The sequence below is a fragment of the Poromitra crassiceps genome (assembly GCF_964638095.1).
Source record: "Poromitra crassiceps genome assembly, chromosome: 2".
In the NCBI taxonomy this organism is placed as follows: domain Eukaryota; kingdom Metazoa; phylum Chordata; class Actinopteri; order Beryciformes; family Melamphaidae; genus Poromitra; species Poromitra crassiceps.
This window is the reverse complement of record NC_139624.1, coordinates 43,196,789-43,211,967: the sequence shown is the minus strand read 5'-3', so window position 1 is coordinate 43,211,967 and position 15,179 is coordinate 43,196,789. Positions and strand designations below refer to the sequence as shown.

Genomic DNA, 15,179 nt, shown 5'->3' with positions numbered 1-15,179 from the left:
TGAGAGCACTGGATTTTCAATCATTCTCTCCTGCCTCATCTTCAAAAATGAAATAATATGGACGCAAACTGTTTGCTGGGGCCTGCTGCTGTGCTGTGTTGTTGTTGAGACCGGTTGAGACGGTGACCACGGTTGAGACATGAGACGCGCACGGCGTGGCCCTGCCCTGCTCTCCTGACGCTACGTACTAACCTTGCGTCACCAGGCTCTTCTCGGCGAGAAAGAGCCTGGCTCCCGCCCACAATTGATTTTGTCACCCTACTGGTTCCGGCCTAGAGCCCGCCCTAGACCGGATGGCAGCGTTTCTAGCTCGTCAACTTTCACGTTAACTTGACAATTTGACCCAAGTATCAGAACGGCAAACAACAAAACAAAAGATGGACGTACCGAAGTTCTTTTAGAAACATTGCGGATTCACAATCTCACATCTTTTAAGCCAATACAGAAGCTTTGCATCAGACAATTAATCGATGGAAGAGACATCAAGCTAACAGCAACACAGATGTTTTTTGGCGCACTGCCTTCCGGTGTTCATTCTGGTTCCGTGGTTTACGCCCCATGACAAAAAGCGGGGTGGAAGGTGCCCAGACTACTACGTACCGCTACGCACCAATAACGACTCTTCTGATTGGTCCATTTTCTGAGGCCGGGGGGGGGCAATTTGTGAATGGCCCTGAATGAGAGGAGTATAGCTATAATGTTTTACCAGCACTTTAAAAGATTTTGCTTTCATTTTATGTAACATTTCCCAGGAATGGACTGTAATAACGGGGAAACGATGTCGGACGCTGAAGGTGCTCGCAGTCCAGACCAGCTGAATAAATTCGAGAGGCTGACAGGCAGGCCGCCGCTCGCTGTAATGTTAGCAGGTCGGTCAACAACATTAGCAAGGCATGCTAGCTACGCTAACTAGCTTTAAGTTAACGTTGTCACATAAAACCAAGCAAATAATCATTGCACGATTGAGATCGAATCCACACACACAAAAGCAGCTTTACACTGCATTCATTTAACGTTAAACGTTGCCCTTACTAGTGACATTGATGAGCAAGACACTAGCTACAGCAAACAACCAAGAAAAACCTGCTTGCATTTTTGGTAGCTTAGCAAGCTCTGATTTCTGACATGTTCCATGTGGCTCTATCAGATCTCGTCTCAAATACAGATAACTATAATTGTGGTGTTACCAGTTCACCAACAGACACAATTAGCCTCATAATTCGACTATCCAATCTTGTTTCACTCATAAACGAGATTGAATAATAGTCGAATCGAGGCTAAACTGGTATGAGTACACCCATTTTTCGAGATCTCGTTTTGTGTTTGTGTTTTCACACATTCAGTTGTTAACCTACCTACACAGCAAGCCCATCCACAACTGGGGTTTCAGGTATTGTGGTCGTGGTTTGACTATACGTGTGTGTGTGTGTGTGTGTGTGTGTGTGTGTGTGTGTGTGTGTGTGTGTGTGTGTGTGTGTGTGTGTGTGTGTGTGTGTGTGTGTGTGTGTGTGTAGCCCCATAAAGTGACCCTACTACTGTACTGTTGTTAGTTAGTATATACGCTCGTGCAGTAGTAGGGTCACTTTATGGGGCTATTGACTGACTGGCAGTCTTTCATAGATATACAGGCATGGTCATAGACCTAATCTAGACATGGGCAGGAAAATTTAACTATAGATGTGAGTGTGACTTCTCATTTTGGGGTGCCAGTTCTGGACGCCTCAGCCTTCCACTTGGGCAGCTTTTGTTTTATAGATCAGCAACTCACTCTCTTTTTGCCAACATTGTTTTTCTGAGCAGGATAAACTCAAATTGTGGTGTGTTCATTCTGAGAGATGAGAGTGTTACTCTTAATACCATTCATTCAAGCCATTCCGTACACTTATAGGTGTAAATATATGGTCTTATAACGTTACCCCATTGAATGCATTGACAACTGGTGGTTGGAGGTGGCTTGATAAATCCTGAACAATCCTTTTAAAAACAAAGCTTTTATAATCACAAATTGCAATGAGTTGAAACCAGGTATAGCCTGTATAAGAAAGAGACATATGAACGCCTTGTGCCAAATTTTGTAATGACATATCTTCTCACAACCTACAATTCTACTGTAATTTCCACTTGCCATGTTGCTGGAGTCACAAGCTTGGCTTGGGTTGGCTTCTTTTTTCCTTTTGTCGCCAGGCTCCCCTAAACATGAATCTGGAGTGACAGCAACTGGACGTTTGAGCTATTTATTCATGTTTGCTAGCTAGTTGGATGGTGGTGCGCACTGCACAGTTTTGACATGCGTTTATGAAATTACTTGGATTTTTTTTTTTTTTATCATTTTGGAAATAAATTGTAATTCCTAATCTTTCCATGTACAAGCTGCTCAAGTATCCCTACTAGGGGGACACATACCCCTGCTTGGGAATCACTGCCCTATGTAACACTGTCCCCCACCCTCCCCAGGTCACCGTGCCCCTCCTGCCCGCAGTGGGCATCGCTGTGTCGCCGACAACACAAACCTGTATGTTTTCGGAGGGTACAACCCGGACTACGATGAGTCAGGTGGCTCAGAGAATGAGGACTACCCGCTGTTCAGGGAGCTTTGGCGGTATCACTTCGCCACGGGCTCCTGGCAGCAGATCCGCACAGAGGGCTACATGCCCACGGAGCTGGCCTCCATGTCGGGTAAACCATCATTATCTCCAATCGTCCTGGACTGTGGACACTTTAATAAATTCACTGTTTATTGATTAAAAAAAAAAATAGCAGGGAGGGTTAATTTTGATTCTGAGAACTTGCTGCACTGCTGGGGCAGTTTCAGGATCATTTCTTACTTGGATATTTATATCCTCATACATGGACAGTTGCAACTCTTATTTGTAGATTATGAATTTTCATTGTAATTACATTTATCTAGCTGTGGCGGCGATTTTCCAGGTGTAGGGAGGAGCCACTGCAGCTAAGTGCATGTAAAAGATGACTTCTTTACAAGTCAAGCTTAGGTGGGGATGCTAAAGTGGCCATACCATCAATATAACCTAAAAATTACCCTAAAATATGTGACAATTTATCCCAAGATGACTGTGGGTGGGGGTCACTTATTTAAACTCAGTGTTTGGTGCCTTGGTTACTTCATAGGACAGAGGGATTATAGTGACTCTGTGAAAGCATACATGACTTATGTTTTCTCCCTGTGTCCCTTCAGCTGTTTTGCATGGCAACAACCTGCTAGTTTTTGGTGGCACCGGCATCCCCTTTGGTGAAAATAACGGGAATGACGTTCACGTTTGTAACGTGAAGTACAAGCGATGGTCACTGCTCAACTGTCGGGGGAAGAAGCCCAACAGAATCTATGGACAGGTAACCCCAGGAATCCAGTCTTATTGGTTATAATATGTCAGATGTCTGTGCTCTGACTAATCCGCAGTCTTATTGGTTATAATATGTCAGATGTCTGTGCTCTAAATAATCTGCAGTCTTATTGGTTATAATATGTCAGATGTCTGTGCTCTAAATAATCTGCAGTCTTATTGGTTATAATATGTCAGATGTCTGTGCTCTAAATAATCCGCAGTCTTATTGGTTATAATATGTCAGATGTCTGTGCTCTAAATAATCCGCAGTCTTATTGGTTATAATATGTCAGATGTCTGTGCTCTGACTAATTTCCTTATGGTTAATAGAAGTCAAGTCTTCGTGCCTTTTGGGCACAGCACTCCCAATCATTTCTCATGGAAATTAGACTTGTCATTATTGTTTGTAACTTGGATGAGGTTTTCAAAATGCATTTACTGGATACACCAACGTTTTCACTCTGATTTAATAGAGCTGTCATTCATTAGACTGCGGTTTGCCTTCCCTCCTCCAGGCAATGGCCATTATAAACGGCTTCCTGTATGTGTTTGGAGGGACGACAGGTTACATCTACAGTACAGACCTGCACAGGCTGGACCTGACCACCAGAGAGTGGATCCACCTCAAGCCAAACAACACCCCCCACGACCTGCCTGAGGAACGGTAGGATCAGACCATGCGAGGGAGCTTTTCAGTCTAGTACAAACCCAGTAGTCCAACAAAAGTGGTGTGATCTGTTTTTTATGAACGGGTGATACAACAGTAAACGTATACACAGGCACTGAAACCTTTGCTGTTTCATTGAGTAGCTATGCATTGTGGAGTACTGATGCATCATGCAGCAATCTTTAAAGTCCCCAAAATCCACAAAAACGTTCTAACTATGTTATTTAGGGTCTTATGTTAGTAATTGTGTGCCTCAGAAATCATGATACATTACTTTCAACCCAAAGCCTTAAAATCGACACTTTTCTACAAGGTCTGGATTTCCACTTCCTCGTTGAAGAGAGCGAGGTGCTCAAATGCAAAATTTGACAGTCTCTTCCTCTCCAAGCAACAAGCGAACACACACACACACACACACACACACACACACACACACACGGTGTGTGTGTGTGTGTGTGTGTTCGACACACGCACTCCATCTCTCTTTCCTTCTCTCTCTTTCTCCGTTTCCCTCCCTCCCTCTCTCTCTCTCACTCTCTCTCTCTCTCTCTCTCGGAGACCTGTAGTCTTGCACGCACACACACACGGGACACGCCCACACAGTCCGCGGGAGAAAATACACTCTAAAATCTAATTGATTCTCATGACTTTTGCCATGACTGTCAAACCTAAATTTATATACTTTGCGACGTTCATCATCGTTCAAATTTGGCTGGTGGCTTATTAACTCATTCTCTGCCAAAGACGTACCCGGACGTACTTTTAACAATGACGTTCTGTGCCAAAGACGTACTCGGACGTACTTTCATGTTTTGGCTGTTTACATTACATCAGACACTTTCCCAGCCTGTGACATTGTTTCAAGTCAAACTGATAAAAGGAACCCGCTAGTTTAGTATTTATGGGTGGAGCCTGTGGTCGAAACAGAGTCCGATCCAGAGTTCTCGGCTGGCGACGATGGCGAGGAAGACGCCAGCGTTTTTGTTATTGCTCCACGACGGAGCGCCATGGCGACGAAGGCTCCGCTTCACAGCGTTCTGGTCTGACACAGATGAATCGGAGGAGGAGAAATGAGTGCCACTTGGAGAGAGCGATGACGATGGTAAAAAGTAGCCTATTTTTTGTATCGCGTTTGAGATGAAATGATCACACACACAACATTCGAGTATAATTGTCACGCATTGTTTATAACTTATGCCGCCGGCATGACTCGCTTCACGTTTCCTCTTGCCAGCTTTCCCCCTCAAGGGAGAGCTCCCTTCACACTCAAGGGAGGGGGAATCACATGGATACGTCAAACGCGTCAAACCGCGTCACACACCCGTCCCCAGCAACCAAGGCGAAACATGTGTCACATAAACATTTCAAAGTTTACAGCACTAACGTAGCTATTGTGTGATCTTCTGTGCTAACGTTAGTTATGAGAGGTAACGTGACAGCAGGTAACGTTACAGCACTCGTTATTCCTGTGTGTGTGTGTGTGTGTGTGTGAGAGAGAGAGAGAGAGAGTGTGAGTGTGACCACATAAGGGTTCGTTCCATTTGTTTATGCTTTTATCAAGCTAAGCTAAAAATCCACATGGCAACTGTAAAATACATTCTCTTATTTATTTATTTTTATTTATTTATTTGGGAAAACAAATACTGTATATGTCTGATGTGTCACTGAGGCAAAAAATAAAAGGCTCAAAAGAGAGTTCTGCTTGAAACGGTGTCCTTCACTAAAAACCTATTTTTCTCATATTTCTGTCCAAAGGAGGGCATTTTTAGTGAAAACAAGCTAACTTCCACTGCTTGTAACTAAACAAGGAAACATGGGAGAGTTTCAGTTTTTTACAAGGGGTAAGAAGAGAGTCTCTGCTTTATTGTGAGATATGTTGTGTAATTTTATTCCTAGCACAGAATATTCTGTGGGTCCTGGAAGATCAGGAAATATGCTCAAAATCCTGGCACTGGGAGCACACAGACCGAAATGACCCTGGCAGAGAATGAGTTAACATAGGTTCCTGTGATGTGATGAACTCAAAATGCTAAATAATAAGAAAATATTTCTGGTTTCCAGGGACTTTAACTTAACTTGCTTAACGTATCAGCCCACTCCTTTAAGATGGTAAGTGACGTGGTGTTGTGTGTGTCACAGGTACAGACATGAAATAGCACACGATGGACAGAGGATCTATATTCTGGGAGGAGGAACATCGTGGACATCTTACCCTCTGGACAAGGTACATCACCAGTCTCATAACAAATTGAACGCGGCACCAAAGCTGTACTGTATGTCAGCCACATTTTGAAGATCAATGTTCCAAGAAAGCCTCTGAGAAAAATTTGCACCCGGATCATTGAAACAACAATTTTAAAGGGAACAAAATGATCTTAGGTAGTTTGAACAGTGAATTAATATTCATCAACCGCATCTATTACTATTTACATTAGTTTCATCTTCCGATATGGGTTTTTCAATGGCCGATGCCGATATTTAGAGAGCAGGGTGGCCGATGGCCGATATATAATGCAGATTATTTTATTATTTATTTATTTATATTTTATTATTATTTTATTATTTAAAAAAAAAAATCGTTTTATAAAATACAACAATTTAAATATAATAATGAATGAGAGTATTTGGGTAAAAAAAAACAAGTAGCCTATAATTCCATTATCCATTCATGCGCATTGAAAATCTAATATAACAAATACATCTAATATAAAATGGTTATCTTAGCCAGTAACATGCTTTAGATTTTTTTTTTTTTTTATGAAATAGAAAAATACATTGGGTTATGCAGTAGATTTCAGAAGTGACTGCTAGGCTATTTTAGGGAGAGCACGTATGTGAGAGACCTCATTCAACTGCATTAATCTATACATCTATACTATAATGTGAGCATGGTCTGTCTGTCTGTCTCTCTCTCTGTCTTTCTGTTCTTCGCGTATCTCGAGAACCGTTTGTCTGATCGACTTCAAAGCCTTAATAATCAGTCTTGTGAGGGCAGGCAGCGGCCCATGCCAATTATTTAAAAATGCCAATAATCGGTCTGATTAATCGGCCGGCCGATTAATCGGTCAACCCCTACTTGTACACAAGCCAAATGCATCTTGATCACTAGGTGATCACAAAAATACTCGTAGTATATATGTAGGAGTGTTCATGGATATATAGACTGCTAATTACTGTGCAGGTAGGCCATGAGGGTAAGACAATGATGAGAGGTTTTCACTGATGTTGAGATCTGCCTTTGTTACTGGCTTATTTGTTATAGATACATGCTTACAATCTGGAGACCAATTCCTGGGAGGAGATTACAACTAAACCTCATGACAAAATAGGTATGTATGTTGCTCCACATGATCTGTTAAGCCTGTTGTTGTTCTTCTGGTGGATTTCCCATTGCAATGTGTTCTAAAGCTTCCATGACTTTGACAGGATATCCTGCCCCTAGAAGATGTCACAGCTGTGTGCAAATACGAAATGGTGAGAATCGTCGGTTATCACTTGATAACTTAACTATTATTTTGTAATCCCTTTGTTTAAATACTAGTTCAAAGATAAAGTACCGCTGAGCTATGGTATCACCCCCTCATCTGTGAAACCTTCATTACCAGCTAACCCGCAACAACCCCATGTTGCTGAGCCTTTCTTCTCTGTTGTAGATGTCTTTATCTGTGGAGGCTACAATGGAGAGCTGATATTAGCTGATCTGTGGAAGATCAACCTGCAGTCGTTCCAGTGGAGTAAACTACCGGCGGTCATGCCTGAGCCAGCCTACTTCCACTGTGCTGCCGTCACCCCGGTTAGTGTAACACTCCCCTTTATGGTCCCTCTGTGTCTCGGGCCAAATGCCTATGTGTATAGTCTGGAATAGCAATATTGCCCGTAGCCAGTGGCTGTTTTCCTGCTAGCGAAAACAAGCCTCAGTATGCACACAGCAAGGGAATTAAATGAAAGTAATTCAATATGTCTAAATCTGAACTCATGACATTCTCTAAGAAATGATAGTAGGTTTGATTTCACAGTCCTCCTGTACACTTCTTTTTCATGAATTTAATGTGTTGCCTCCCTCCACAAGGAGGTCAAAATCAGTCTTGCTCAAGCATACTGAGTCCTGACCAACCAAAGTTCCTTTACATTTTGTAATTAGTAGAAACATTTTTCTTTTTTTTTTGTGTGAGTTGGCATTTTCTGCTACTGCTGGCTGCTGTGCTTTCTCCAGTCTCAGGCTGTGTGCTGGCTGCTGTGCTTTCTCCAGTCTCAGGCTGTGTGCTGGCTGCTGTGCTTTCTCCAGTCTCAGGCTGTGTGCTGGCTGCTGTGCTTTCTCCAGTCTCAGGCTGTGTGCTGGCTGCTGTGCTTTCTCCAGTCTCAGGCTGTGTGCTCACTTGTTTTCTTGTTTTGAAATGGCTCGTTTTCTTGCCCAGAATGCACTGTAAACAATCCCTCGGTCATAGGCTCCAACTAAACGCCTACAGTGACCCGAGAGGGGCAGTTATCCAATTCACATGTGAACATTTGACAACTCGTTCTCCTATAATTATTGGGGGCACTTTTTGCCCCCTGATAATGCTTGACTAAAGGTCTCATTATAGTCGAGCGAGGCTCCCCAAAGCAGGCCTCCGCAGATCACGTGCGGACTCCGCGCCGGGGCCGATGCTTTTATAGTCAGAACTAGAGCCCGACCGATACTGGATTTTTTAGGCCTAGGCCGATACCGATATTAGGGAGTAAAAAAAATTCCGATATCGATATATCGGCCGATATTCTTATATTAAATATACGGTACACATTATATTACACAATGTTTTTGCAATGATCCCTCAAATATCAAACACTTGACAAAGATATGACTTGAGATATGTAATGTAGGCAGGATATTTTACAGCTTATCAATAAACTTTATTGTCCAAATTGACATCAATTGATTTAATAATTATAAATAACTAGAAATACAAAACACAAATATAACAAATATAAAATATAATTTGAATTAAGAAAAAAGATCAAATATACACAACATGTTGTCTATGACTTAAAAAATACAAAATAAAAAAATATCGGCCAACATAGCGGCCGATACCGATACCGTTATCGGTTATAATATCGGTATCGGTATATTATCGGTCGATAATATCGGTGAACCGATATATCGGTCGGGCTCTAGTCAGAACGGCAGCCAAGTGATCAGCATGTTACATTGTACAATGGTAATGGTGAGAACAGCCCATGAAAAGTCACAATGAAACGCTATTATGTGCAGTACTGAGTGCGCTTTCACTCTCAAACGACCGTGTATCAGCACATGAATGAATCACCAAACTTGTTTTTACTGAATAGCCGTTTCAGTTCTCAGCCCTGATAGCCTACTCTGTGCTGCTTTTAATCTCTCTCAACACAACACATTTACTTGTTGAAATGACTAAAAACGAACAGTTGCAAATCAAAGTTTACCACATGGGTCAAGAAATGTGGTGAAAACACAGCTCAGTGTTCAGGGCTCAGTGGCTCGAAAGCATCCATGTTTGGAGAGAAGCCGTGCAGAGTGTCCCGCTGCTAGAAACGCGGGGGGTGCGCCCAACGAATTGACGTCATTTTCGGCTCGCGGCCCTTGCTCCTCCCCCGCGCCTGGCGCGGCGACCATACAACAAGCTTAACACATTGAGTGCCACAGCGCTTCAGTAAAATTGTCTGGAGCCTGTGCCAGATTCACTTCCATTCAGGTGAAAACAGCTATAGAATTTTTTCTATTAGGGCTATATGGACAGGGCTGGAGTCTAATGAAACATTGGACACTCCTGCTTCTTTCAAAGAAGAAATTTTGTTTCTAGACAGTTCCATTATGAAATGACAGCCTCTGAAAGAAGAGCACTTTCAAGGGTTTTCTGCTGTCTTTTTTTACTTTTCAAGATAAAGTCACTTTTATGAATACTTTTTGCACTCTAATTTCAAGCACATTCACTGACTCTAGCTACTATTTTCTGATGTAGTGACATGGTGTAGTTCTGTGCAGCCTGCGTGCCCCACCCCCCTCTCCCCCCCTCTCCACCCCTGAGCTGCAAACTCCTCCCCACACGCACACAGTCTATTTTCGCAGCCTCCGTTTTTGCCCCGGGCGGATCCCAGCGCAACAAGGAAATGGCAAACGGGACTGCAGGAAAAGGTTTGGCCGTTCGGCTTCGGGTGCTGCCTTTCTGGCAGGTAATCGTGTGGAGAAACTATATGCAGACAGATAGACAGAGGCAGAAGAGCTCAGTTGTGGGCGCGGATCGCAGCCAACTGTGAGCTGCAGACAGAGCAATCTATATGGCTCTGGCTGCAGCATGCATCGGTGTCTCTTTGATCACGGCTTTCTCCGCTTTCTCCTGCACAAAGTAAAGGATCTGAGGTGGGTGGCGCAGCTCCCGTGTAGATTTTTAAGGTGGCGCCGTGTGATCCCTTGAAGGGATTCATGCTCACTGGCTGGGTACGACCTTAAACAGCAGAATTATGGAATAATATGAATTATGATTTTAGGACGTCCACAGACGTCCTTGGCACTTCTCGTTACTTTTTTTTAGGACGTCCACAGACGTCCTTGGCACTCAATGTGTTAACACTCATGTATGCATCTCTCTCTCTCTCCCTCCCTCCCACCCTCCCTAGGCCGGCTGCATGTACATCCATGGCGGCGTGGTGAACATCCAGGAGAACAAGAGGACTGGCTCTCTGTTTAAGATCTGGCTGGCTGTGCCCAGTTTGCTGGAGCTGTGCTGGGAGAGGCTCCTCAAGGCCTTCCCCCACCTCAGCTCACTCCCCACCATGCAGCTGCTCAACCTGGGCCTCACACAGGAACTCATCCAACGCTTGAAATAGGCCACACGCACAGCGGAGGAGGGACAGTCAAATGGTTGGGAAAGGCCGGGATGGGAGGAGACGACATCTGACAGCACAGGATATCTTTCTTTCTCGGGAAAATGCCCCCTCCTTCCCCCACCTAACGTAGCCCCGCCTTAAAACCAAAAACAATGGGATGCCTTTTTTGTTGTTTTTGTTCTTATTTGTTTGCACTTATGATGATTATAAGGAAAGTAAATGTGGAATGTTTTATGGATTTTACTCAAACCACCCTGTCACCATTTATCTCTACAACAAGTTGCCTTTGCAAGGCATGAATCACGCCTTCCCTTCTTCCAAACAATGACTCCTGGAAATACTTAATTTCACCATGTCATGTTTGTAACAAAGACTCTTTCCTCAACTTTTTTTTTTATCACCCTTCTTTACCACTTTTAGAAGTGCTCTTTCAGAGGAAAGCTGCATGCATATTTATTTGAAGGACTAAAGCAGTTTCTTGGTGTGTTTTCACCATCAAATATTGCTGTTTGCACACTTTGTCTTGCATACTTGTAGGCATTTATTTTTCAGTAGATGCACCGCGAGGCTGGAATTAAATCCAAGCATTGGTTATCCTACTATTATAATAGGGCGGCATGGCGCACAATTGCTCAACTGTGCATGCGCTTTGCGCATGCACAGTTGAGCGGGCGAGGCCGCGCAGAGTTCGAGCTGCCTCTGCAAGCCCGCGCAGCGGGACAGACCTTGAGGGAAAACCAATGAGGCACGGTACAAATGAGCGCTGCCAGGTCAGCGGGCGAGCCAGCGAGGGACACTAGAAACTGACTTTCACATTTTTACACTGACTTTAGAAAGTCAGTGTAAAAAGTGACATGCAGTAATTAAACTGCCAGACTTAAGGTTGATAACACTTGTCTCATTTGCTGGTTCCACCTGTATGCTATTCATTAGTGTGTGAAGAAAAGTCAAATGCTGGTTTTGCCTAATCTGGCGCTGTTCCATTTCCAGTGTTTTCTTTGATACACAAAGTTACAGCTTGATTGCCAGGGAACTTCTGAAGAGGGGGGGGGGGGTCAAACTTCAGAATGCATCAGTAATGCTTTATTCAAAACAGTACAATATCTTAATTTTCATCCTGTGTTTGCTTGCAGTTCTCATTTGTAAACCAAACCATACATCACTGTGAATTTGGTGCTCCTAAAAAAATACTTTAAAATGCTTTTATTCAAATAAAGACTAATCTAATTCTGTTCAAACTTCACTCCATCTCTGTTGATGAAATGGAACATAATACTTTTGCAGGGGAGTTGCTTTAGTAGCTGGCTTATACAAACATTTATTTCTATGATGCAGTGCCTTTCCCAGACTTTCAATGTTGTTGAAATAACACAAATGTAGGCAGTAAAGAATCTTTGCATGTTTAAAAGGACATGAAGTTCAGTTCAAGTTTTCAATGTTGTCATGTATTATGACTGCCATTCCCATATGACTAACAGTATAGTGAATGTTTTAACAATTTACATTCTGCTGTCACTTTGAACTATGCTACCGTTATATGTAATCAGTCAACATACTCTTGGCAAAAATTGAAAATTTGTATCCTAATTCACTGCCTGTGAATGGCCAGACACAGGTGTGCTACAGGGCAGGGTGCAGCATATTAAGCCTATAGGAAAACTGGTAGTGATATTGCTGTAAAGATGAATTACAACAGTATGTTTTGTCATGAGGATTCATCCTAAAAGCACTTTGAATCAGTGCCATGGTAATGTGAACAATACACTTCACATGGTGTTTGATTCATCAATATTTAAACCCTCGTATTGTCCTCGGGTCAATTTGACCCAAGTTTTCCCATTAGAAATCTGGTTTTCCGAAAATCATATAGGTGGTACTATGCCCATATGGGTCGTACTATGCCCTTCCTAAATTAAATTAATTTTAACTAATTTAATTTGGGGTGTTTTATTCAAAATAGTCCCTCCTGTTGTCCTCCTGGGTCAAATTGACCCGCTCTGGTTTGACTGTTTATGAAAGGACCATACATTTTCTCTCAATTCTGTGTTGTACCTTGTTAGCAACTCCATTCCAAACCATTGCCACCATATGCTTTCTATTGGAATTTATGGTCAATAGAGCTTATTTACATCAAATTATACCTTTTTGTGTGATTTCAAAAACAGTCCGTTTTGTAAATATGGAAATGATGCCATCAAAATGACGTCAGTTTTGTAATGACCAGTAAACTCTTAAAATTGGAAACGTTACCTACAAAAAAAACCCGGAGAAAGTAATAAAATGCATAATTTTTGTAAAAAAAAAAAAAAAAAAATAGCTGAAGGCCCAAAAATAGCACTTTTTTGGGCTTTATAATGGGGGATTCTTCTTCAAATTTGACACTGCACAAAAAATCTTAATCTATCAAACTCAATGTTGGTGCTAATCTTTTACATATACCATACTGTGAGAACCCCCCCCCCCCCCCCCCCCAAAAAAAAAGAAATCACTTTGCATTATGTGATTTTGCGCGGACAATACAAGGGTTAACTGATGCCAAATATTGTTGCACCTTGTGTGACCAATGTGATTTAAATCTGGTGTGAGAGCAGGGTCAGGTCAGGTGTAGTCTCGCTAGCCAGCCTCTCTACAGAAAGGAAGAGAGGCTGGCTAGCGAGACTAGGTCAGGTGGGACTGTGGAGCAGGGTCAGGTCAGGTGGGACTGTGGAGCAGGGTCAGGTCAGGTGGGACCTTGGTCAGGATGGGATTTAGCCAATTTGATTAATGATGCTTCCCACGAATGCATGAATCTGCCTGTACTTCTTTACCTTGCCCCCTTTTTTATGTTCTGCATAACAGTCTACTAGTTGCATGGTCATGATCCTCATTTTATATGGACTCCGTCAAATCTTGACTTTGTGACAAATAATTTTAAGGCGACCACTAAAATGGTGACATGTATATGTGAATGTGTTGTTCAGTCAATAAAAGTACTGTATATAGCTTTTTCTGTTTCCCTTTACCCTTTGCTTGTCTAATCATCTGGCATGCCATATTATGGAATGCAATTCCTAATTCAAGTTTGATTTGTTTAGGTTCTGTTGATAGATTATAGCAGTGGTTCTCAAATTTTTTCACATGAGGGGCCCCTAAACTGACAAAGATTAGACCACGGATCCCCATTTGAGAGGATTTTGTCCCACGGTCCCCCATATGATAATAAGATTGATGCTTTTAGATGTTTTATTACAGAAAGTGTATAAAACCCATGACCAAAATAGTCATTGTGTTACTTATGAATGGAATTATATGTAAAATAAATTACCCTCCTTTTGGCTGGGGACACCTTGGAACCCCCTGAGGGTCCCCGAACCCCCATTTGAGAACCACTGGATTATAGCATGAAATGTGCTGCATACTATTGGATTGCTTACAACTTTTAGACACAAACAAATGATCAGAACAAAAGGTGCATTGGTGAGGACTGGAGACCAAATAGTCTGAAGGTCTTCTTTAAGCCCAAGAAGTGCACCGGGCACCTGCTGCTGGCTGCTATGGGTACTGCTATGGGTACTGCTATGTCTCTGTGTGTGTGTGTGTGTGTGTGTGTGTGTGTGTGTGTGTGTGTGTGTGTGTGTGTGTGTGTGTGTGTGTGTGTGTGTGTGTGTGTGTGTGTGTGTGTGTGTGTGTGTGTGTGTGTGTGTGTGTGTGTGTGTGTGTGTGTGTGTGTCACCTACTGGCTGGTGCAGGTAGTGCTATCACTAATTTGTGTGTGTGTGTGTGTGTATGTGTCACCTGCTGCTGGCTGCTATGGGTACTGCTATGTCGCTGTGTGTGTGTGTGTGTGTGTGTGTGTGTGTGTGTGTGTGTGTGTGTGTGTGTGTGTGTGTGTGTGTGTCACCTGCTGGCTGGTGTGGGTAGGTCTATCACTAATGTGTGTGTGTGTGTGTGTGTGTGTGTGTGTGTGTGTGTGTGTGTGTGTGTGTGTGTGTGTGTGTGTGTGTGTGTGTGTGTGTGTGTGTGTGTGTGTGTGTGTGTGTGTGTGTGTGTGTGTGAGAGAGAGAGAGAGAGAGAGAGAGAGAGAGACCTGCTGGCTGCTGTGGCCTGTGGGTAGTGCCATGACTAATTATGAGTCCTGGATGTTAGCACTTGGCCATGTAAAATCAATGGGATTTTTGTATGGGAATTTTGGTTAATGTCTGAAATAAGGTCTGACGTTCAGCGAATCAGCGAACTTTGTGTTCAGCAAGATAATGTTCACAAATGAGGACCACTTTTATGATTTTCGAAGCATAAATGCATTGTTTTTTTAACACAATTATCAGAAAACGGTATTGCAAACACGA

General features: G+C 42.8%; 1 protein-coding gene across 1 annotated transcript; it reads left to right on the top strand.

Annotated features, from left to right (window-relative positions):
* The first annotated feature begins 703 nt into the window (after positions 1-703).
* klhdc10 (kelch domain containing 10) lies at positions 704-13,839 on the top strand. The gene is made up of 9 exons (XM_083655435.1): positions 704-869; positions 2,455-2,676; positions 3,197-3,351; positions 3,860-4,008; positions 6,151-6,235; positions 7,274-7,340; positions 7,438-7,485; positions 7,665-7,804; positions 10,645-13,839. Exons 1-9 carry the CDS (start codon positions 755-757, stop codon positions 10,852-10,854), a joined length of 1,191 nt encoding a protein of 396 aa, XP_083511561.1. The 5' UTR covers positions 704-754; the 3' UTR covers positions 10,855-13,839.
* Positions 13,840-15,179: the final 1,340 nt, after the last annotated feature.